Raw genomic sequence first — 26,678 nt, 5'->3', positions numbered from 1 at the left:
ATCGGTATCAATAAATAAATAAAAATATACTACATGGCTGATTTATGTCAGTCACCAATTAACTGACTACAATCAAACATGCATTATTAGCATGAAAAATGCATTAAATTGCAATATATCTATGTTCAAATATTACAGTTTTGTAGTTTTAAGTAAATATTTAATTTAAAAAAAGTGTTAATTTAATATTTGTGCACATAATAGCTATTATCAAACTGCATTGTGTTTTGGGGGTTTTAAAACACAAGGACCCAACTATGATGAACGTGGAATAATTTCATGCCACTTTAGCACCTTTATTTCTCTCCTGTTCATATTCTTGTCGCTGCAAATGGTTAAAGTTACACAGTTCTCTCTCTCTCTCTCGCGGGCGCGCGCTTGTGTGACGTCGCTCGTTCGCTGTCCCGGGTATCACGGTGCTGATCCCGTGGCATCAGCCGCTCCGAGCCACCGTCCAGCGGAACCTGAACTCGGATTACATGCGGCGTCCGCGCGGAGAAGAAACGCGGAAGGCATCGCTTTAACCTTAGGGCGCACACACCTGAACGCGGACCTGAATGAATTCACGCCACTGAGGGATGCTTTAACACATGTGGCATGCGACTTACTTCGCAGGAGGACAACTAGATCCCAAACCCAATGGAATTAATCGATCTTATGGCTTCTGACACCTGCTTACTTGCTTACTTTTTTTAAAACTTAATTCTGAATGCAATATACACGTGCACTTAAATATTTCACAAAAGCTTCTTTGTTTCTCCATTTAAATTGCAAAAGATTTTAAGTAACCTTTCTATAGCGCTTTCTATAAAACTGATTGTGTCAAAACAGCTTTATAGTGTGGACAGAAAAATAGTTTGTCAATAATGCAAGAAGAGGACAGCCGTGTTTCCAGATAAAGTCAATTCATTGATGATTTAGTGATGTCACCGTTCAGTTCAGCTCTCTTCCAATAGTGTCTGTGCAAATCAGTCACAGCTAAATTCAAGCTAGATTCCAAAAGTGCAATGAACTTAAAGCAGGTCGCCACTTTAATGCATCACTTAAGTTGCAATTGTAGAGGGTTGCAATGGCTTTCACGCATTCGCTCTTCACAGCCTAAAAACTAGCAGGGAGTCCATCAACGTGCGCTAACTGATCCAGGACAGAGTCGATTCTCCCTGTTCTCGGATGAAGCATGCTGAAGAGCCGCTGTTGCGTTCTCTTCGGTGACCTCAAGGTGTTCCTGCTCGGGCCACAGGCTCCTACAAACCCCATGAGCGGACAAACGGCCAGAATCAGCCCGTTTGCCTCGGATAACAACACCGCGTTACGAGCCCACCGGCTCCGGCACTGGAGTATCCCGTCCACGGAGGACGCCGAGGCGGCTGCGGACGGGTGCGCGTGGACGGGTGCCGCGGCGGAAGAGCTCCCCAAGGATCGCAAGGATGACAGATTCTCCTTCATCAGCTATGCAGAAGGAACCCCGGTGTGCAGGATATGCTTCCAGGGACCGGAACAGGTAGAAACCTACCCTACAGTTCAATAAAGTAAAAAAAATGCAGTCTCTGGGGTATATTTGTAGAAATAGCCAACAATGTATGGGTCAAAATTATAGATTTTTCTTTTATGCCAAAAAATATTATGATTTTAAGTAAAGATCATGTTCCTTTAAGGTATAATATTATAAATGTTTTACTATATATATATATATATATATATATATATATATATATATATATATATATATATATATATTATTTATATATATATATATATATTATTTATATATATATAAACTACATTTTTGATTTCTAATGTGCATCGCTAAGAACTTCATTTGAACAGCTTTAAAGGTGATTTATTTTTTGCACCCTCGGATTCTTGATTTTAATATAGTTGTCAATGGAAAGCTTATTTATTCAACTTTCAGATTATGCATAAATCTCAATAAAAAAAAAACTAACAAAAAAAAAACAGACCCTTATGACTGGTTTTGTGGTGCAGAGTCACAAATGATGTCATAAATCATATTATGTATGAAATATACTGTATGTTAACGTTCACCTTGGAGATTGAAAATGTTTCTTTTTTGAGACCCCAGGAGCCCAAATTCAGACCCAGAACAATAAAACCCACAGAAGAGGTGGGAGTTCAAAGGAGGACTCTTTATATTACCAAACTGCAGGGAGAGGAAGAGTAGATATAAGTCATGATCTGCAAGATTAACCACAATCTGATGTGATCAGACCACCTCAGAGAAAACCAGTGTTGAGCTGCTGCAAGAGCTTTTGAAGCACAGCAGCTGTGGTCAAAGAGTTCTCGTGTGTTCTGATTGGTAGATGATGATGATGAGTGGATAAAGACTAGAGCAATCAAAAAGTGAGAGAGTGATCTGCTCACTTGGTTATGTCCATGGATGTTTCGAAGTGGAAAGCAGTTCTGAATGGAAATATTGATATTTTATTTGTTAACAACATACTTTTCGTACCTTAATTTCAGTAAATGTTATGAAATTACAGAACTAAGCCAATAGTAGCGCTAGCGGTGTCATTTGATTTGGATGGGAACTTCAGATTATGAACCATTTGAATCAGTTTGAGAGTTCGGAGCGGGTTCGCGAATCATTTGAGTCAGTTCGGGAGTTCAAAGCGGGTTCGCGAATCATTTGAATCAATTCGGGAGTTCGTAGCAGAATCGCGAATCATTTGAGTCAGTTCGGGAGTTCAAAGCGGGTTCGCGAATCATTTGAATCAGTTCGGGAGTTCAAAGCGGGTTCGCGAATCATTTGAATCAATTTGGGAGTTCGTAGCAGAATCGCGAATCATTTGAGTCAGTTCGGGAGTTCGTAGCGGGATCGCGAATCATTTGAGTCAGTTGGAGGATCGCGAATCATTTGAGTCAGTTCGAGAGTTCGTAGCGGGTTCGCGAATCATTTGAGTCAGTTGGAGGATCGCGAATCATTTGAGTCAGTTCGGGAGTTCGTAGCGGGATCGCGAATCATTTGAGTCAGTTGGAGGATCGCGAATCATTTGAGTCAGTTCGGGAGTTCGTAGCGGGTTCGCGAATCATTTGAGTCAGTTGGAGGATCGCGAATCATTTGAGTCAGTTCGGGAGTTCGTAGCGGGATCGCGAATCATTTGAGTCAGTTGGAGGATCGCGAATCATTTGAGTCAGTTCGGGAGTTCGTAGCGGGTTCGCGAATCATTTGAGTCAGTTGGGGGATCGCGAATCATTTGAGTAGGTTGGGGGATCGCAAATTTGTATAGCGCTTTTTACAATACAAATCGTTACAAAGCAACTTTACAGAAAATTATGTTTCTACAATATTTAGTAGTAGCTTATGGTGGTGACTGTCAGTTTGTGCGCGTTTGACAGGATTTTTAGAAAACATTAATACAAGACGTAGTCAGCTAGACGATGAACATTATTAATATTATTAATTAATAATTATTATATGATGCAGTCACACATGTAGCAATAATTATTAGTTCTGATTGTTGATTCAGGGTTAGCATCATCTGAGGTCCTCTGAGGGTCAGCATCATCTCTTCTCAGGTGTTGTGGATCCAGTTAAATATGTTAAATAAAAATGCACAGTTAAATAAAAATGTACATTTGATCAGATGCAACTACACTCACAATTTAAGAGATACATTATTCGAATGCATGGCGAAAGAGATTAGTTTTTAATCTAGATTTAAACAGAGAGAGTGTGTCTGAACCCCGAACATTATCAGGAAGACTATTCCAGAGTTTGGGAGCCAAATGTGAGAAAGCTCTGCCTCCTTTAGTGGACTTTGCTATCCTAGGAACTACTAAAAGTCCAGCGTTTTGTGACCTTAGGGAGTGTGAAGGATGGTAGAAGGCTAGTAAGGTACGCAGGAGCTAAACCATTTAGGGCCTTATAGGTAAGTAATGATAATTTGTAACTGATACGGAACTTAATAGGTAGCCAGTGCAGAGACTGTAAAATTGGGGTGATATGATCAGATTTTCTTGACCTCGTAAGGACTCTAGCTGCTGCATTTTGGACTACCTGTAGCTTGTTTATTGAAGAAGCAGGACAACCATCTAGAAGTGCATTACAATAGTCCAGTCTAGAGGTCATGAATGCATGAACTAGCTTTTCTGCATCAGAAACAGAGATAACATGTTTCGTAGCTTGGCGATGTTTCTAAGATGGAAGAATGCAGGAATATTGGAAATATGATTTTCAAAAGACAAATTGCTGTCTAATATAACACCCAGATTTCTGACTGTAGAGGACTGTAGAGTAGCAATACATCCGTCTAGTTGTTAATCTACAAGATTCTGTGTAGTGTTTTTTGATCCAATAATTAATATATCTCTGTCTTATCCGAATTTAATCGGAGAAAATTATTTGTTTTTACTTTTACATTTTTAACACACTCTGTTAGCTTAGATAATTGAGAGGTTTCATCTGGTCTCGTTGAGTATCATCAGCATAACAGTGGAAGCTAATTTCGTATTTTCTAATAATATTACCAAGGGGCAACATGTATATTGAAAATAGAAGGGGACCTGGGACGGATCCTTGTGGCACTCCATATTTTACTGATGATGAATGAGATGACTCCCAATTTAAGTAAACAAAATGGACAGGTAGGATCTAAACCATTTTAGAGCCTGCCCTTGAATACCTGTATAGTTTTGTAATCGATCTATGAGTATGTCATGATCTATGGTGTCGAACGCAACACTAAGATCAAGTAAGACTGAGAAATGAGATGCAGCCTTTATCTGACGCAAGGAGCAGGTCATTTGTAATTTTAACAAGTGCAGTTTCTGTGCTATGGTGGGGCCTTAAATTCTTCATACAGATCATTTTTATGCAGGAAGGTGCTCAATTGAGCAGACACAACATTTTCTAAAATTTTAGACATAAATGGAAGATTTGAAATAGGCCTATAATTTGCCAGTACACTAGGATCTAGTTTTGGTTTCTTAATAAGAGGCTTGATAACCGCCAGCTTGAATGGTTTTGGGACGTGAACTAAAGATAACGACGAGTTAATGATATTGAGAAGCGGTTCTTCAGCTACAGGTAACAGCTCTTTCAGTAATTTAGCGGGTACATGATCTAATAAAGATGTTGTTGGTTAAGATACAGTGATAAGTTTATTTGGCTCTTCCTTCGGATGAGACGTTAAACTGAGGTCCTGACTCTCTGTGGTCATTAAAAATCCCAGGATGTCTTTCGAAAAGAGTAGAGGTGTGACCTCGGCATCCTGGCTAAATTCGCCCATTGGCCTCTGACCACCATGGCCTCCTAACAATCCCCATATCTGCTGATTGGCTTCATCACTCCGTCTCCTCTCCACCAGTAAGCCGGTGTGTGGTGGGCGTTCTAGTGCACTATGGCTGCCGTCGCATCATCCAGGTGGATGCTGCACACTGGTGGTGGAGGAGGAGATACCCCCTGACTATTTATACATATATATATATATATATATATATATATATATATATATATATATATATATATAAATATATATATATATATATATGTAAGGAATTATTGTAAAGCACTGCAGTTTATCTTTGGGAATGTAGAATCTACATTCGCTATTGTATTTCTAATGTTATCTATTTTATCAGTGAAGAAATTCATAAAATCATCACTATTTAATGTTGGTGCAATATTTGAATCAGGTGGCATCTGGTAATTTGTTAAGTTAGCCACTGTGCTAAATAAAAACCTCGGATTGTTTTGGTTATTTTCAATGAGTTTGTGTATATGCTCTGCCCTAGCAGTTTTTAGAGCCAGTCTATAGCTGGACATACTGTTTTTCCATGCAATTCTAAAAACTTCCAAGTTAGTTTTTCTCCATTTGCGTTTAAGACTATGAATTTCTTTCTTGAGAGAGTGAGTATTACTGTTATACCATGGCACAGTACGTTTTTCTCTAACCTTTTTCAATTTGATGGGGGCAACTGTTTATAATTTATTAGAGAAAATAGTGCCTATGTTGTCAGTCATTTCGTCTGATTCATGCGTATTTTTGGGTAAAAATAGAGATAGATCGTAGCGGGTCGTTTCGTAGCAGGTTCGCGAATCATTTGTGTCAGTTGGGGGATCGCGAATCATTTGAGTCAATTCGGGAGTTCGTAGCGGGATCGCAAATCATTTGTGTCAGTTGGGGATCGCGAATCATTTGAGTCAGTTGGGGGATCGCGAATCATTTGAGTCAGTTCGGGAGTTCGTAGCGGGATCGCGAATCATTTGAGTCTGTTAGGGAGTACGTAGCAGGATCGCGAATCATTTGTGTCAGTTGGGGGATCGCGAATCATTTGAGTCAGTTCGGGAGTTCGTAGCGGGATCGCGAATCATTTGAGTCTGTTAGGGAGTTCGTAGCAGGATCGCGAATCATTTGTGTCAGTTGGGGGATCGCGAATCATTTGAGTCAGTTCGGGAGTTCGTAGCGGGATCGCGAATCACTTGAGTCAGTTCGGGAGTTCGTAGCGGGATCGCGAATCATTTGAGTCAGTTAGGGAGTTCGTAGCAGGATCGCGAATCATTTGTGTCAGTTGGGGGATCGCGAATCATTTGAGTCAGTTCGGGAGTTCGTAGCGGGATCTCGAATCATTTGTGTCAGTTGTGGGATCGCGAATCATTTGAGTCAGTTCGGGAGTTCAAAGCGGGTTCACGAATCATTTGAATCAGTTCGGGAGTTCGTAGCGTGTTCGTTAATCATTTGGGTCAGTTCAGGAGTTCAGAGCAGGTTCACGAATAATTTGAGTCAGTTCGGGAGTTCGTAGCGGGATTGTAAAGTTACATGATTAAGTCATACACGTGTTTTCATTTTGAGTGTGTTCTTTCACTGCATTATTTATGAATGCATGTAAATGATCACAAAATTCAAGATATGGGGGTTAAAAAAAAAAAAAAAAAAAAAAAAAAAAAAAGATATATATATATATATATATATATATATATGTATATATATATATATATATATATATATATATATATATATATATATATATATACATACCATTTTATATAATTTTATTTAGTTAATTCATATCACACGAAGAGTGCCGTTTCAGTTTTTCTCCAAAAATCAGCATGATTACAATGTGATATTAAGTTACTACAAACAATAATTTAATTACAAATACAAAATGTTGCAGAACAATATAATATATGAATGAATGATAGCCCAAAGAACCTTTGTGCCAAAAGGGTTATTTCTTGTCATTAAAGAACCTTTTTAGCATAAAAGGTTCTTTGGAGTTGAGTAAAGAACCCTATGGTTCTATATAGAACCCCAATGAACCCTTTTTTCTAAGAGTGTAAAGTTTATGTAAAAATTTTGATTGAGTTCCAATACAATTAGTCCTATATTGAGTAATTGCGCTACTAATTACAATTTTAAATTAAGACTCGTGAATTTGTAATTAATGTAACAGCAGGTGCGCTGTTTGTAATTTATGTGCAAGACTTCCAGTGTCATTTTAATCATATTTTCATTTATAACCCTGTCTATGAACACACCAGATTGTAGGCCTAGCTTTACCGTTTTCAACTCTTTGGTATTCTTTAAGGGACTAATGAACCGGAAGTCTCGCACATTCACAGAGAAATAGTTCACTTCTGTGTTGCAAAATTAAATGGATATAATATAAAATAAATAAGCAACACTTTTGGGTTTTTGTTACAAGTTTCCATTTTTACAAAAAATTTGAACTTCGAAAAAACATGTTTTCTTTTTATAAGGTTTGTGTTGCTTTTCTCCTATTAAAGTTTTTCTACATCAATTTATTTATGATTTTTTTTCTTGTTCAGTTTAATATGATACTTTCTTTGTATTTGACAAATGTACTAACAATTTCAGAGTGAACATTTTTAAATGAATCCTAAAGTAAATCCTATGCCAGTTTTTTTTTACTTCTCAGTATGTAGTGTGTGTGTGGTCAGCATAACCTAAAGACACTTTAATGTTTTTATTTAAGTACAACTTAAATTACAGACAAACAAAAAGAAAAGAAAAGAAAGGCCTTACTGTCTTTAATTTATAACAGACCAAAACATGTACTTGAAAAAAAAGTGTCAGCTCAGTTACAGCAGGCACTAGAAAACAATACAAAACACCCCAGTTATTAGAACTGTAAACACACACACACACACACACACACACACACACAAACACGTCTATATTAATTACAAACAACTACTGATTAAAGTCCATTTACACCTGCATTCTTTGCCTGGGCCCAGTTAATTAAATATTCATGAGATAGAGCCATTGGCCACTCCCACAAGCACAATGCACCGATGTGCAGACAGCGCTTCAAATGAAACTTGTCAGTTTTTATGGTGTAGTCTAGTTGTAACACATAAGGTAGAAAAAAAGGCAAGAGTGCAATTTACATAAATATATTTTTCAAGATTTAAAACGTTCAAGACAAGGATGCTCTCAGTAAGTAAAATGATCAAACTTTAACGCCAGCGAAAGGATTCTCATACTTTTGACCAATGAATTTCAATAGCATGTCTTAATGATTTATTATATGTTATAAAATGATAACATTATTATGTTAATTTTGCATAAAATAATTTTTTTTTTCCAGTTTAATTGCTATGACTTGCCCGAGACTGCACCTCCAAGGAAAACTTTTTATCCATGCATAACTAGATGATTTAGATTTCTCCAGAAATGTTTATGACTTTTAAAGATTTTATTCATTTCCATGAGTCCTGTTTGAATTAACCTTATGATTTTAAGGTCACGGCCCTGCAAATGGCAGTGGAGTATTTACTTTTCTTAATGCGCCTTGTTTTAGTAGGAAAACTGTAGCTCAGAGCAGGCCTCATAAATAATTCATGACGATATGCAAATTGCTTCCACTTCAAAGACCTCTGCACCGTCTTCACCCAAAGGGAAGGTGATTCACCAGAACTTACAACAGAACGACATTTAATTCACTGATACATCTGAGCTCGTGCCAAGTCAGGGTAAATGAAATACCGGCGTGTGTTGAGTGTTATAGCATACAAACCGTGCTAAATAACTCCCATGTTACCTGAGATGATCCTCACCTGCACTGAAAGAAGGAAACCTGAGGCGAGTCGACAGAGAGGGATCCACTTTCCTCCTCAGAGGGTAAAGAGCAAACACCTTTAAACACTAGTTACAGAGGACACCGCTGATATTTGTCATGCTACTATAAGGTACACTGTGAAAAAAAATATATATATGTTTTACTTGGTATTTATTTGTGCTTAATTGTGAAATGTACTAGCAATTTGAGTGTAGAGTTTCAAAGTAAATGCACCACTTTTATTAATGGAGAGGATAGCTTTTATATCTCATAATTCGTTTGACATAAAACAATTTTCACTCACACATTGCTTTTAAATGTAAAAAAGAATTAAATAAAAAAAAGATTTTAAGAAATAGTACTTTCTTGGTAAACAAACTCCAATAATTTCTTTTATTTACAACTTTGAAAAATAATTTCATAATGACACTGAATAAAATATTTAATGCAGAAAGTTTTCACTCAGAAATTGCTAATAATTGTCACAAATATTGACAAAGAAATACAAGTAACATTAAATACATTTTAAAGAATTGTATTTTCTTGCAAAACGTACTCCAGTAAATTTTATTTACAACTTCAAAAAATCATTTTTTAAAGTGTACCTCTTATATTTTTTGCGTTGTGTTTTGTAATTGCTTAAAATTAATTAATTTTGTTGCTTTAAAAAGCAATTAAATAACTGAATTGCTTAAAGCTAAAAAAATAAGCTTTCTAATGTCTTATCTCCACTGTAATGGGGCACGTTGTCACAGATGGAAAGTTTATTTTAAGTATTTCACAAAAGGTTAAAGCGTGTTAAATGAACTGCATCTCTTCTTCCTTGACAATAACAGCAGAAATGCTCAGCATATGTGTTTATTGCATTTATGAATCAGAGAAAGCTCCTCCGAGGTGCTTAGTGTTTTTATTAACCGCTCCATAATGACACAATTTTTAATTCAGATTTAAACAAACCCATTGTGCTCACGCAATTATAAGATTGCTGCCCCAAAGCGAGCAGCGTGATGTCTTTGAGAAGCTCTGCTGTACGTGTAAAGAGAGCAGACGAACCCGAGGGAATGATTTCAGACGATTGTTTCAGTTAGACAGTGATCAAATCTTCTCTCTTGTGCTTTCTGTGCGCAGAGACAAGCAGAACTGATGTCTTACAGATACTACATGATGGAAAGACATGTCTAGATGAAGGGCAGAGCTTTGATTTTCTGTCTTTTGTTGCTGTCTGACTGATTAATGCCTGTTTTCTGCTGATTCAGCAGGCTGTAGTTCAATGGCGCTATAAAAACATCCCGTTTAAATGTGTAAGACTAGCACTCTGTTATGATCTTTTACTGGTGTTTTGTTTTAAATGTAATGATTGTTCTTGAAGTATCAGGTCATATTGCATTAACCAGACAATCTTTGTCTTCGCAAATGCATCTCGACTAGATCTGGAAAGCACAAGAGATGACTTTGGGTTCAATGCAAGTTCAGCTCTAAAGCATTTACAGTTTGCTTCAAAAGATTTAAACATCATACTGTGGTGTTCAATTTGAAGGAGTGTAGAATTAGTACCTTGTCTGTGTAAACCTTTACCTTAAACCTCTATGTCACGATCACAATGTGAATGAGTTTGTTTCTTCATCAGATTTGGAGAAATGTAGCATTGCATCAGTGTCTCACCAATGGATGCTCTGCAGTGAATGGGTGCCGTCAGAATGAGAGTCCAAACAGCTGATAAAAACATCATAATAACACACACCGCTCCAGTCCATCAGTTAATCTCTTGTGAAGCCAAAAGCCAAGAAGCAAATCAACGTATTAATCAATTAATACGTTTTTAACTTTTGAATCAGGAGAGAAATCTGCACAGATGTGGATGGATTTTGATGTGAGAGCCAACAGTTGACGACTTTTTCACTGGAGGATGCGTTATTACAGATTATGGACTCTTATTGTAGCTAAAAGCAATGATTTACATTTAAATTGTCTTAGTGATGGATTTGTTTCTTACAGATACACAGGTTTTCACTTCTCCAGATGTTAACTGATGGACTGGAGTGCTGTGGATTAAGTGTGAATTATTGTGATGTTTTTATAAACTGTTTAGACTCTTTAAATACTTTTTATTCAGAAAACAATATGTAATATCCTAAGCCATTTTGTTTTTAAGTAAAAGAATCTTGATTTAAGAATGTGCAGATATTTGTACTTGAAAACAAGACAAAAACAATGAAGAAAAAGTACTGTGGACACTATGCATGAGGATAGAGACAGTTTACATTCAGTGAAGTCTATATTACCTGTGGAGAGCGATTCCCTTGCAGTCTTATTTTGTAGTTTTTTTTGGCTGGCATATGATCCCTCAGAAGTGTGCAACCTGCCGATGCCTTTTTTAATGTAGTTTCATCATCATCTTCCAGCACCTCACCAGAAGTTCATGCATTTATAAAGTAACCTCACTTTAGTTTGGAAAGAACAATGCAGACACGGTATGTCAAAATAAATACAGGTTTTCACTAAATAATTAATGTACAAAATTATAAATCACAAGCTTTACATTTCTGCTCTTTTAAACCCTCTGGAAAACTGTCTTTGTGCATTACTGTAACGGTGAGTTTTTTTAATTTTTTTATATGAGAACTTGTGTTGAACCCAGAAAATAACTTTCATCTAGTGAAGTGATCAAGTAGTGAAGCTTCTCACAGATTCAGACGAGAGAGAATCCATCTGCTGTTGAGATCCCTGTAGTATTATGTGCCTCTCACAAACACTTTTACCCCAGAGAACTTCAGCTTGAGCAGCTGTACTGCCATCTTATCAGACGAAGAGATTTATGAGGAAGCCAGGGAAGAGTTTAGCTGTGTTTGAGAAGCAGAGAAACGTGTTAGAGTGTTCTTCTGTCATTTACAACAACAAACAAGTGTTATGGTACATGTCAAATTGTAGAAACAGTTAGATACAGTCACAGTCCACAATTAAAGGAAAAGTAAGTGTGGTATACTAACCCCTGGTCATTTAAGATTAAGATGAGTTTGTTTCTTCATCAGGTTTGGAGAAATGTAGCATTGCATCAGTGTCTCATCAATGGATGCTCTGCAGTGAATGGGTGCCGTCAGAATGAGAGTCTGATAAAAACATCACAATAATTCACACCACTCCAGTCCATCAGTTAACATCTGGAGAATTGTACAACATATGCAATGAAAAACTGTCTAGAACATCTTTAACCTGATACAAGACCCCAATACTTTTACAAACTTTACTCTTAATATAAACTGTGTGATCTTTCCAATTCAATTTATCATTCAAAATAACACCTAAGAATTTTATCTCATTAACTCTTTCTATTTCATTTCCTTCAATTGCTATTCTTACATTTTCATTCTTTTTACAATTACCAAAAATCATGTATTTAGTTTTCTCCCAATTTAAACATAATTTATTTTTGTCAAACCACTTCTTAACTTTTCCCATTTCTGAAATTTATATTTTCTGTAATTTCTGACAAATTATTTCCAGAATAAAAAAAGTTGGTATCATCGGCAAACATCAAAAAATGTAACACTTTAGAAACTTCGCAGAGGTCATTAATGAACAAAAGAAATAGTAATGGGCCTAAAACGGATCCTTGAATGAGGGTCTGATAAAAACATCACAATAATCCACACCACTCCAATTAATTAGTTAACATCTGGAGAAGACAAAAGAAACAAATCCATCATTAAAAAACCAGTGTTTCCGTCTAAATCTTAAGTCCATTATCCATAACGCTTCCTCCAGTGAAGAGGTCGTCTGGTTTGAATCAGGAGAGAAATCTGCACAAGTAAAGCACCATTTACAAGCTGTTTACAGTCCAAAACAGCTCTTAACAAATATGTGGGTGGATTTTGATGTGAGAGACAACAAAGGAAAAAGGAAGCGTTATTATGGATTATGGACTCTTAGCTATGCTGGAAGCAATGGTTTAAAGTTAAAATGCCTTAATAATGGATTTGTTTCTTAAAGACAAACATGCATCTTTTGTCTTCTCCAGATGATAACTGATGGACTGGAGTGCTGTGGATTATTGTTATGTTTTTTATCACTCTCATTCTGACGGCACCCATTCACTGCAGAGCATCCATTGATGCAATGCTACATTTCTCCAAATCTGATAATAAAATAAATATTTTATTTTAGTCCACTGTTCAGTCGGTTGATGTAATAGAGAGCTTCAGAAGCGACATGAAGACAAACGGCCAGCACCGCTCTTCTCGATGCCTTTATGGCTGCACCAGATAAGGATGCATTATTTTGCATGCTGTAATCCTGTGGAGGCCCAGCTCTGTGCGTTCACAATAACACAGGTCTACACTCCACTTCTCTGCCACATTACATTCACATCACACTGAATGGAGGCCCAAATACTCAATGTCCCTCCAGCGAGCCAATGATGGAAAATGCTATTTCAGAACGGCTTAAGGCTGCGCTTATGTGCCGCCTTTTGTTGTTCGGTACATTCGTGCATCATTAAGAGTCAAAGGCAGCCCTTTCCCTGGCATATATTTTGTTATTTACGACAGATTCAATTCATTTTGCCTCTTTAGAGCAGCGGGAATGTTGCTGAAAAGTGGAAGTGGTTTGTAAACCAGAAAGCAGGGCTTAGATGGCACGTAATAAGTATAAATGTGTAGGACGCACACATATTTAAACACAATATTATTAGTTCAGGTTCCTTTGTTGTTGTTACTTAGAGTTTTCTTATTATTTTTTGAAAATCAGGATTGAATCTAGACGGTATGGCAACTAGATTTTTACAGTTTTGTTTTTGCATGTGGAAAATTAGTTGTTTATCAGTTTGTTTAGCTAGCAACATCAACGCAGGACATGAAATCTCGTCTAATCCTGATGTTTTAATTCACATGAACCAAATAAGGAATCAGTCTGACACATTTAGTAAAATGACCTACTTGCCATTAATCTGGAAAGTAGGTCTGATATGGATATCTCCGTATGGATTACTGCACTCGGCACTTTCTGTGAACAGAGTACTAATGATCAGTGCAAGAAAACAAAAAAACTAAAACTAAATTCAACATTTTACAAGAAAATACTAAAGTTACTAAGTTAAGTTTACTAATTTTTGCCTTTCTGTTTCATAAAACATAATAGGAAACCAGACTGTGGAAAATCTAGAGCAGTTCAAATGCAACTTTCCTGCATACATTAAATGTTTTTTGTTGATTAAACAGTTGTTTTAATGATAATTCTTAACTTGCCTTTAAATAGACATAGAAATGCAGTTGTCAAACAGGCTAAAGCGTGTCATAGCTCTGACAGGAGCGCTGTTTTTAATCACACCAGCTATTTCATTTAAAGGGTGTCAATCAGTGACTCGTTTCTCTCTTTCCTTGAAGTGTAGCTGAGAGTCCGCCTCGAGTCTCCCTCCACCCGACACCGTCTCAGATGTTTATTTATTTCTGAGTCATACTTATTCATAATTCAGAGTGGCACATGACTGACACAGATTTACGGGGGAGTTACAATCTGACTAAGGTACTTTGGGTTTTGCAGACCCGCGCCGCACATTAACCGTGACACGCTTCAAGCTTAATGGCTGTTTCTCACAGGAATGCATTGGAGCCGCCAACCGTTCTGACATGACGTGCCATTTTTATTCTTATTTGATCAAGCTTTCAACTGCTCCCGGATCTGTTTAACACATCTGACTGTGTTTAAATACATTTTGTAGATTTATATAAAGTCAAAAGCTGCATAACTCAAATGAAACATAAAAAATGGCCATTTTAATGCTCCTTTGCAGCTCTCTAGTAAGTACAAACCTTCTTTAATAAAATAAATATTACTAATCTAAGTTGGATTGTATGTATGTATGTATATACACACACACACACACACACACACACACATTAAGTACTCGCATACATTACACTCATGGAAAGCAATCTAGTATACTGTACAATATATACAATTGCATACATGAGTACTATATGAATGTAATATATAACCAACTTTAGTTATATTTCTTTAACTTAAGTTGAGTTGACTATACATCATAAGGGGCAATTTTTGAATGCTCTGCGACAACTTTATGTTCAACCATTCTTTAATGAAATGAATATTACCAATTAAACTAATGATTATATTACTAATCATACACAAACCCACACACACATACATACATATACATATACATATACATAAATGTTGGCTGCGTGATTGCTTATATTCTGACAAAATGTAAACTATTGAATTGCATAGCTCTATAAAGTTGGATATACATCACATTTTCTCTCATTATGCTGTTATCACCAAATCTTGGATTCAATCTTTTTGTCAACTTGTGTTCTTTCAGTTTGTAACTGATAGGCCAAGTTGTTAAAAGTTGGATCATTTTGGCCCTTTTCACTCTGAAACTGAGCTGAATTCATTTGATATATCATTATTAGAAATGTATAAGCAATTTGTAGTTGGCTTGAGATAGTCTTAGTTCAATGTGATAAGAATAACTAGAATTTTCTGAAAAAAGGAAATGTCTGGAGTACAACACGAGGAACAGAATAGCCATCACTGTCCAAAAGAGAGTGACGCCACTTCATTAACAACTTCTGTTCACATTACATGCATTTACTGAACGTTTTCTTATCACTACCGTGAACAGGAGTGAAATGAACGGCATTGAACTCTTTATCCGCGGCGTGGCTCTCGGTGGAGTAAGGGAAACAGATTGTCACAGTTGTAATGGCCGTCTGGTTCGTGGCCTGAGAACACGGAGGTGGATTAGGCTGCAGGTTTGGACGTGCTCCCCGTCTCCTCCTGTGCCGCTCTCCTCCCATTGGCTGTTCCTGCTCTCCTCATACTGTCCGGCCAACTCGCTCCCACTAAGTCCATCTGCAGACAGGCCTGTGTCTGTCCCAACACTCCCGCTCTATTTCCTCTCGACGCTGTGACGGAGGTAGCGCTCCTCTTGGCTGAAGGTGCTTATGTAATACTCACGTTAAGTTGAGCTCGAGGCGGCTTTTACTGAGAGCTCCACTCAAGAAGCACGAATGAGATTTCTTGACTCTTTTGATTGTTTGTCCCAGACATTGATGGAGAATCTCAGGTCTTCTCAGGTGTTTCTCCTCGTCATTGCTCAAGAGATCTTGACAATGTCTCAAACTGTGTTCAGATTTGGCAAGACACCAAAGTCTGCCATCAAAAGTCAGCGATCGCAAATATTTCTCATACTGTTAAGATCAAATAGTCTGAGCTGCTATCCATTACATGCTATTTTTCCCAACTTTATGAGTAATGATGTTAATGAAACAGAAGTCAGGCCTGTTGAAAATCCAGCTACTTGCTCATTTGTCTATTCATATTTTTACTCATTTTATGAGAAGTTTCTGAGATAAAGTTAATACTTTTTTTTTTTTTTTAACTGAGTCTGAGAACCCCATTAAGTCTCTAAAAGAGCAACCAATGAGCAATAAAAATGTTCCTCTAGGAGACACAGAGGAAAGAATAATCACAAATGAGATTTTCATTAGATTTAAAGCTGTGCTGTGTGTTAAAAAGTTGCTCTTTTACAGCTCAGGAGACACAATGGAGTCCTCAGACATGTTTTATTCAGGTAGCAACTTTGTTTCAGATGTTTCTCTGAAAATTCCGTGAAATACAAATATTTGTCAGCTTGTGTCGATTTGCGTGTCTCCTTATTGATAAAGTCGAGCACTCCATTATGTCTCCTGAGCTTTAACACCCAGAGCATTAATGCATCAGTTTAACCTCAGCTGACCTGATCTGTGTGTTCGGGTTTTGACACCAGAAACAGTTTTGAAACGTTTAACTCGCACTCGGTTTATACACTGGAGAGATATTAGAGGGCACGTTGTGTGTGTGAGTGTGGATGTCTCTCAGCGTGACGCTAGCGTTAGTGCTCGAGTGTTTGCTCGAAGGTGAGCGCTCACACTGCGCTGCACCTGGTCCTGTGTCTGCTCCTCCTCAGCTACGCCTCACAGACACGTCTACATCCGTCCGCATTACAGTTACACTCTCATCTACACACACAGCACAGGCCACGAGTAACACACACTAGAGGCTCTGCTCCAAAACACACAGAGCTGCCTACTGACTATAAAACAGATTTAACCAGTTTTGCAGGGATGGTGTTGCTTAACTAACACCAGAATACTCTTATAAGCATACATACATGCAGACTGCACAACGGTCCATTTCTAATGAGATTGAATGGTAGTAAATTATTATTATTATTAATAATAATTAAAATGAATATAATAGACAAGAAATTGTTCAGTGGTAAAAACACTTCCATTTTTCAACTTTTAATTCCCATTATCCTAAAATGAAGCAGATAAATAAAATTAATTAATAAAATGTTTAATGATAATACACAAATATACAAGTATTTGAATAGCAATAACATTAACATTTAAATCAGGTGAAGAACGAAAGAAAATAACAAAAAACAGAATAATTAATTAAAATGAATTAAAAAATGAAAAGCACATAGAAATATTTCAAAAAATTATATATTTCTAATAATATAGTGCTTCAACATTTGGTGCCAAGATTTAGTTTTTATTTTATTTTACTTTTTATTATTATTATCATCTTCGGTATTAAAAACTGTTTATATTTTTGTGCAAACTGCAATCTTTCAGGATGCTTTGAATAGAAGGGAAAAAACTAAAAGCTCCTGAAGATCCAGTTTAATGTATATACAGCACTTAAACAAGCCACTCTGAATCAATGTTTGACTTTACTTCTCTTTTCGTTTTAAAATTCATACACTGTCCATGAGGAAGATAAATTATTTGTTCTGAAATTGTCAATTCACACAGTTTCATTTTTCATAATGCCCGAACTGTCAACTGCAGCTTCTAAGAACCAAGATAAAACATTCAATAAGTCTCTGGTATTGGAACAGTCTAGAGAATAAAAGCTTTTTAAAAATACATTTACAGCAAACAAAAGAAAAAAATACCACGATTAACCCTATAAAGTCTACAGTTGTCATATTTGATGCATGAATTTCTAAAGCCTCTAAATGATCAAAACTGTGCTGAGAAATCTACTCCATGCCTTCACGCTTTACTTCTTAGCAAGTAAAAGGTCTTTTAGCATCATCGAAAATAATCTTCAGCTCATACTTAACATGCTTTTTGTGAAATCTTTACTGATTTTCAAAACTAATTTTGATATTTTTAGTAATGTATAGTAATATTTAAAGATGAATGATTACTAGACTGAAGCCACATAAGTTTACTTGATACATTTGTTGGAAAAATCATGTTCAAATATGAGTATCAAATACAATAATAATTTTAAAGAACGTTTATTTGTTCATCATTGTATTGCATTGCATTGTTTTGATCATCGATCATTTAAATATCATCTTACTAAGACATGTTATTGGAGATATAGAGTGACAACAAATATTTACATGCATTTTAAGTAGTCTGTTATACTGTTGTAAAGCTCTTATTTTTTTCACTACAAACATAAGGATTTCATCACTTTCTGGTCATATAAGTTTCAGCATCTGCACCAAATTTCTACTCCTCAAATATGTGTGTGTGTGTGTGTGTGTGTTCAGGGTGAGCTGCTGAGCCCGTGTCGCTGCAATGGCTCTGTCCGCAGCACTCATCAGCCGTGTCTCATCAAGTGGATCAGTGAAAGAGGCTCGTGGACCTGTGAACTCTGTTACTACAAGTACCAGGTGATCGCCATCAGCACCAAGAACCCGCTGCAGGTACAACCCCTCGAAACCATGCCAGCATGATACTTTAGGAATTTAATTATGGATTGGGAGTCTTCATTATTCTATTAAGAATTATTTTATTTTTACACAAACTATCATTCAGAACTCTTAATATGCTTGAAAAAAATCTCTTATGGTCACCAGGCCTACATTTATTTGATCAAAATACTAAAAACAGTTAAAATGTGGAATATTATTACAGTTCGGAATTTTTTTTTTATATATATATTTGAATGCATTTTAAGTTATTTCTGTGATGCACAGCTGTATTTCCAGCATCATTCCTCCAGTCTTCAGTGTCACATGATCTTCAGAAATCATCCTAATATGATGATTTGCTGCTCAACAAACATTTCTGATTATCATCAATATATTTTTGTGGGAATGGTAATATATTTCATTTCAGGATTCCTTGATGAGTAGAAACTTTAAAAGAACAGCATTCATTTGAAACATAACTATTTTGTTACATAATAAAAGTATTTGCTGTCACAACAGTGTTGTTGCAAAAAAACAAACAAAAAAAAGAATTAATTATTGAAAAAGATGGTAATTCATTTACTGACCCCAAACTTTTGAATGGTAGTGCACTAGGCGCAAGTGCCATTTATAAAGAATATTACAAACAATAAAACTCCAAATGTGTATCTGTATCTAACCACACCATCACTGGGGTTTAGGGAGTCAGGAATCATGTTGTTGACCAATACAAACCTAACTAACTGTGCAGCTGATTCTTTTAGAGAATCAAAAAAGAAGAAAAAAAATTGTTCATAGCCATCTTCTGTTTTCAAATCATAGAACATTAGAATAATTTAAATGTAGCATTTAAAAAAATAATTTTTGAATCATTTAAATGTAGCTTTTAAAAATGGAAGTGTATGTCTTGACCTTTAATCTTAAATAGTAGAAGAGCGAAATGCAGTATTACTGAAATCCCCTGCTCTCTCCGTCTCTTTTGTGCTTTAATGAAGTGGCAAGCGATCTCGCTCACCGTCATTGAGAAGGTTCAGATCGCGGCGGCGATCTTGGGTTCGCTCTTCCTCATCGCCAGCATCTCGTGGCTGGTGTGGTCGTCTCTCAGCCCTTCGGCCAAGTGGCAACGCCAAGACCTGCTCTTCCAGATCTGTTATGGGATGTACGGCTTCATGGACGTCATCTGCATCGGTATGTAATGTTTGTTTGGGGTCAAAGGTCAAGTTAGGTTCATCATATGTTCAGTCAGAATGAGTCTTTTATGCAGTTTTGTTTTAGCACTTGTTTTACTGGAAAAGAAATCTAATTTTATGAAAGTCACAAAATGTTTTCTAAGTACAATTAATACATGCAAGTCTCTTCAGAGAAGTCCACAGAAAGTATGAAATCCTTGACATACCGTTTCTGTAATGAATTGCATTTAATCGCAAAAACCCAACATACCTCTCATGATCTTGTTATTCACAATACACACCAGTGAGCATGAGTCCAACACAGCAGAGTTCAAATCTAAAAAAAAATAATAAAAAAAAACACTTAAAGCAACAGATTTAAAATCATATTTTGCATGAATATTAATACCAACTAGTTAATGTTTACTTCCATTGCAATGATTGACTCACGTCAGGGATATTATTATTCTCTAAAACTAAAACTGTTAAATTTTATTTTGGTACTTAAAACCAGAGGAAACTAAATTAAAATAGCAAAAAGTACTAAAATAACAAACTAAACTGAGATTAATAAATAAAAATGAACAAAGCATATATAGACATATTAAAAAAGAACTAATAAAAATGATAAAAACACATGAAAATTGCTAATTGTAAAAGTAAATAATACAATTTTATTCAACATATTAGCAAAAACTGTAATATATCAATGATACTAAAATAACTGACTCTCAATAAATGACTATAAAACATTACCGAAAATTAGAAATAGCTCTCCTCACAGATTTTCTGAAATACTGACTCACTCATGTAGTCACACAAACACATACGAGTGTAAACAGGAGAGGGATGAATCTAAAGAATCTCTTGATAAATGATTCAGTTTGTTTGTCTTCGTGCAAACGGCAAATAAAACATGTGACACAGCAAGACTTTGTGTCGCATTCAGCCTCAGTCATTAAAGCAGAATACGGGATCTAAAGCAGTAGTTCACTTAGAAAAACTAATGTACTATACACTTAAAAAAAAGAAGATTTTTCTGAAAGATTACTGGAATGTTTTACAAGAAAATACTACAGTCAATCAATTAACATCTTGTGAAGCCAAAAGCGTTTTTTTGTAAGAAACAAAACCGATATTCAGATTTTTTTTTTACATTTTATTTATTACTTTAAACCATCTTGCCAAAATGTGAGTCCATAATAACACTTCCTCCAGTGAAAAAGTGGTCTGGTCTGAATCAGGAGAGAAATCTGCACAGATCAAGCACTGTTTACATGTAAGAACAGTCCACAACATCTCTTTACAAATACGTGGCTGGATTTTCAATGTGAGAGACAACAGGAGATGTACTTTTACACTAAAAGAAGCATTATTATGGATTATGGACTCATATTTTAGCCAGAAGTAATGGTTTAAATTTAAAACGTCTTGACTTGTTTCTTACAAACACACAGCTTTTGTCTTCTCAAGATTACTGTGGATTATTGTGATGTTTTTATCAGCTGTTTGGACTCTCATTATGACGGCACCCATTCACTGCAGAGCATCCATTGATGAGCAGGCAACATAAACTTTCAGCAAATTATCATTTTCCGGTGACTAACTCCTTTACATATCCATATACAATGCAAAATACTATAGTTAGAGTTGGAGTTGAGAAACCAAAGTTGAGGCTGAATCACAATGACATACTTCCCAGAAAGGCAAAGAAAAGAGAGAACAAAGGCAGAAACTGGAGGAGAAAGTTAGTAAAGAGGCCAGGAGGAGTCATCAACCTTCTGCACTGAACACGTGAGGACACAAACATCTCTGAGCGCAGTCAGCTAACGCTGGACAAACACACAGAGAGAAAGAGCTTCAGGTAATGAGGATCCAGGCCAGACACAGCCATCTACTTCCATTAATATTACCTCCAGATTAAACTTAGATGGAAACAGGCATAAATCATAGAAAAACTCCTGGAGTTTTGATTAGTGTTTCTTCAAACAGAACCACAGATGAGATACCCAGAGCTCAACACACATACGCATGGATCCAGAGATTTATGAGTCGTTAGTATGAAATAATACATGCGCTGTGTTCATTCTGCCATCCTACACTTATTAACACTGCATTATAAGCACAGTATGCACACAGTACTCACACACATACTACATCAGCTGTTATTTGAACACCTCTTTCTTGAAATAAGTGTGTGTGTGTGTGTGGTCATGTAACAAAGTTGTAGCAAACTGCTACATGAAATGTATTTGTGCATATTGCATACCATTATATAAATATATTATTTTAACACCTCTTTCTTGAAATAAGTGTGTGTGTGTGTGTGTGTGTGGTCATGTAACAAAGTTGTAGCAAACTGCTACATGAAATGTATTTGTGCATATTGCATACCATTATATAAATATATTATTTTAACACCTCTTTCTTGAAATAAGTGTGTGTGTGTGTGTGTGTGTGGTCATGTAACAAAGTTGTAGCAAACTGCTACATGAAATGTATTTGTGCATATTGCATACTGTTATATAAATATATGGAAATATGCTAATATTTAATTCTAAACACAACCTTCAAGAATCATACAGCTTTCTGAATCACTGAGCATAAACTGAAAGAATTCAACAGGCTGTTGGACAATTACTGTAGACTTAGTAGATACAGATCTTTGGCCTTATTCGTCACTAACAGAACTAGTATATAGGACAGTATTTGTTTTTTACAGCACTCTGAGCTTGCAAAGTGCTATGGTGGGGTTTTCCAGTTAATTAACACTGAGAACAGACAATGATGTAATGATGTGCGTTTTCAGCCATCTAAAGTCTCACTTTCTTATAGTAGTCACTTCACTTCATTTCATTTTTTATTTTTATCTTCCTGAGGTTCATTTATAATGTTAGTAAAGGTGAGTAAACTTAGAATTGCAACATAAACTCAGAATTGCAAAATAAACCAGAATTGCAACATAAAACATGGAATTGCAAAATAACTCAGAATTTTCAGATATAAACTAGAATTGCGAGATATAATTTCAGAATTACGACAAAAACTCAGAATTGCAAAAGAATCCAGAAATGTGAGATATGAAAACTCAGAATTGCAAGATATAATTTCAGAATTGTAACAAAAACTCAGAATTGCAAAAACATTTAGAATAGCGAGAAATAAACTCAGAATTGCAACATAAAAACTCAGAATTGCGAAATAACTCAGAATTGTGAAATAGTTAAGAATATCGAGATATAAACTAGAATTGCGAGATGTAAACTCAAAATTGCGGAATAACTCAGAAATGCGAAATAGTTAAGAATTTCGAGATGTAAACTAGAATTACTACAAAAACTCAGAATTGCAAAACAATTTAGAATAGTGAGAAATAAACTCAGAATTGCGATATAAAAACTCAGAATTGCGAGATATAATTTCAGAATTACTACAAAAACTCAGAATTGCAAAACAATTTAGAATAGCGAGAAATAAACTCAGTATTGTGACATAAAAACTCAAAATTGCTAAATAACTCTAATTTTGAGATGTAAAATAGAATTGTGAGATACAAACTCAGAATTGCGAGATATAAACTCAGAATTGCGAGATATAAACTCAGAATTACGACAAAAACTCAGAATTGCAAAAGAATCCAGAAATGTGAGATATGAAAACTCAGAATTGCAAGATATAATTTCAGAATTGTAACAAAAACTCAGAATTGCAAAAACATTTAGAATAGCGAGAAATAAACTCAGAATTGCAACATAAAAACTCAGAATTGCGAAATAACTCAGAATTGTGAAATAGTTAAGAATATCGAGATATAAACTAGAATTGCGAAATATAAACTCAGAATTGTGAAATAACTCAGAATTTCGAGATATAAACTTGAATTGCGAGATTTAAACTCAGAATTGCGAGATTTAAACTCAGAATTTCGAGATATAAACTAGAATTGTGAGATTTAAACTCAGAATTGCACAATATTCAATTCAAGTTTATTTGTAGCTTATAACGCTTTTGAAGTTTTGACAATACAAATCATTGCTAAGCAGCTTTACAGAAAATTTTAAGTGTCTACATTATATTTAGTAGTACGTTATTAGTGGTGTCTACGACAGAAATTTACAGTAAAAATCATGCAGTTAGTTAAAAATAGCATTTGATCCAACAGACGGTGAACCCCATTAACTGCAATGATTATATGTTGCGATTAAACTTAAAGCAAAATATGGTAGCTTTGTATGTTGTTCCAGATAAATGTTTCAAATAAAAACCTTGAAGATATAAGCTATAATATAAGCTATAATCTGCTAAATGCATAAATTAAATTAATTAAATTAAATTAATAATTGTAAGATAAACTCAGAACTGCAAGATGTAAAATAGAATTGCGAGGCAAACTTTATTTGCTTTTGCGAATTAATGTACGTATGGAATAATTGTTTTATGAAAGCAATAACCCCCGTGAAGCCGTGGTTTACAGTGGATTTATAACAGCTAAGGGGGTTTTAGGCACTATGCTTCACACCGTAACAACGCCCCTTAGCTGTGATAAATTCACTATAAACCACAGCTTCTTGGCCTTATTGCTTTAATGCAAGCTATAAGATAAGATTTAAAAAGTCACAAACAGCATTTTTTGTTTTCTGGCAGAAACAAGCTTCCATATAACTTAAGAATTATTGCAGAAACTTACAATAACCCAGATTAATCTTTTTTTTCTCCGCAGCTCTGATTGTCCACGAGGGCCCGTCTGTTTTCCGTATATTCCACCGCTGGCAGGCCGTCAATCAGCAGTGGAAAGTTTTAAACTATGACAAGAAGCGAGACAGCGAGGAGCAGAAGAATAATGAGGAACTGACTCATTCGCTGCTCCACCAGAGGGATCCGTCAGGAGCGGACGTCTCTCCTTCACCGTCTTCACTCATGGCTGCTGCTGGGACGCCGGCTCTTGACATGACCGACAGCACGACAAACACCACAGCGGCCGCGCAGGACTCCTACCAGACTGATGCGCTCGCAGACGGACCGGCTTTACTGGACCAGCACTGTCCCTATAATCTCCTGCATTTACTGAGTCATCTACGGCCGCACGAGCCACGAAGCCCAGCCAACAACATCAGCACAAACACCACTAAACCTAGAGAAGTGGTTATGAGAGTCACCACCGTCTGACTGGAGCCTTCTGATGGGACTCTTTTCAGCACAGCGTTGGAACTGTCGGATTATTTATGACTTTCACTGATACTAATAACAAACAATATGGGGTTTTAATTGCATATTCTGAGATCTAAAGAGCAGGTTGGACGGCTCATGAATTTAAAGGGACAGTTCACCCAGAAACGGACATTCCGTCATTCTTTGATGTTCCGAACATGTATGATGTCATTTGACTTCCTGTGGAACACAAAAGGAGAATTTATGAAGAATCTTAAAGAGATCAAGGTCAAGCTCCAAAAAGCATTGTGAAAATGAATTGAATTTGTGTTCTACAGTAAAAATAACATTTTTAGGATCATTGAGGACACATTTTGGTTTCACTGTTATGCCATTATACTTTATTTTCTATTTTCTATTTAAATTTTAGTTAAGAGTTTTGTTGTAACATGATCTGTTTTTGTGTGTTTTTAGTAGTTTGTTTAATTTAATAAAAAAATAATTGTAGTTATTTTAGTACTTCAATATACAAAAACAAAACAAAACAAAAAAACAGAAAAATTCACAAAGAAATTATTCTGTATTTTTGTAATTTTGTTGTCATTTTTATTATTTTAAATAATATATATATAAATGTTTTAATATTTCAGCACTTAAAGTTGAACTAAATAAAACTTTAAAATGTTGCCTTTGCAACTAACTGAAATAAAATATATTTTAAACATTTTATTCCAGTTTATTATTAATTTTATAAGTTACAGTACAAGTTTATAAGTAACTAAAATGTTTTTGTTCGTAAGTTTTAAACACACATAATAACCTGAGGGGAGGGCTATTACAGTTAACTAAAAATAAAATTAAAAAAATTTCGTAACATGAAATATAATAAATGCTAACTGGGATAATATATATATATTTCAGAGTTGCTAAGTGAACATTTCTCACCTTAAATTAGCTTGAAGTACTAAAATAACTAAAACTGAACCTTAAATAATAATGAATGAAACCTCTATAGACAACTACTAGTAATGACAAAACACAACAAAATTACTCAAACTTAAACTGCAATTAAACGGAAAAAGGAAATAATACAAAAGAAAAACATTTGTAAAAATTCTTTAAGAAACTATAATAGTATTTCAATTATACGAAAATAACACTTTGTTTTTGGGTGAACTATTCCTTTAAATAAACCCTTTTTTTTTACATAATATTTACTTAAATATTTAATATAAAAAAATATATATCTGAAAAGAGAACATATGCACAAAAACCATTGAAAAGACTGATGGTATTTAATGTAAATTTAAATGAAACTATGAATATGTTTACAGTAACGTTACTGACGTTGCCACAGAAACGTCAAACGGAGCACATGACCCTTTCACTGTCCATAAATAATGAGTGACAGCTGTCAGTCATCACGCAGACGGATGGACAGCAGCTCAATGCAGATGAAAAGCACAAAATCTCGCGCTTTTTCTCTGTTCCTCTCATGTTTGCTGGTGATGCATGTTTTCATATTCACAACCTTTGTGAGGATATCAATAATCTCAAATCATTTCACACGGACGTCCTGCAATCATTGC

The 26,678-nt window shown here is 35.6% G+C and overlaps 1 protein-coding gene across 1 annotated transcript; it reads left to right on the top strand.

Annotated features, from left to right (window-relative positions):
• Positions 1-363: 363 nt before the first annotated feature.
• Positions 364-25,442, top strand: LOC113108232 (E3 ubiquitin-protein ligase MARCH4-like). Its single transcript, XM_026271134.1, has 4 exons — positions 364-1,501; positions 18,629-18,784; positions 19,768-19,960; positions 24,662-25,442. Exons 1-4 carry the CDS (start codon positions 1,178-1,180, stop codon positions 25,105-25,107), a joined length of 1,119 nt encoding a protein of 372 aa, XP_026126919.1. The 5' UTR covers positions 364-1,177; the 3' UTR covers positions 25,108-25,442.
• The last annotated feature ends 1,236 nt before the right edge of the window (positions 25,443-26,678 follow it).

This window comes from Carassius auratus, chromosome 9 (assembly GCF_003368295.1).
Source record: "Carassius auratus strain Wakin chromosome 9, ASM336829v1, whole genome shotgun sequence".
Lineage (NCBI taxonomy): Eukaryota > Metazoa > Chordata > Actinopteri > Cypriniformes > Cyprinidae > Carassius > Carassius auratus.
Note: the sequence above shows the minus strand (reverse complement) of the source record. Positions and strands in the feature narration are given on the sequence as shown.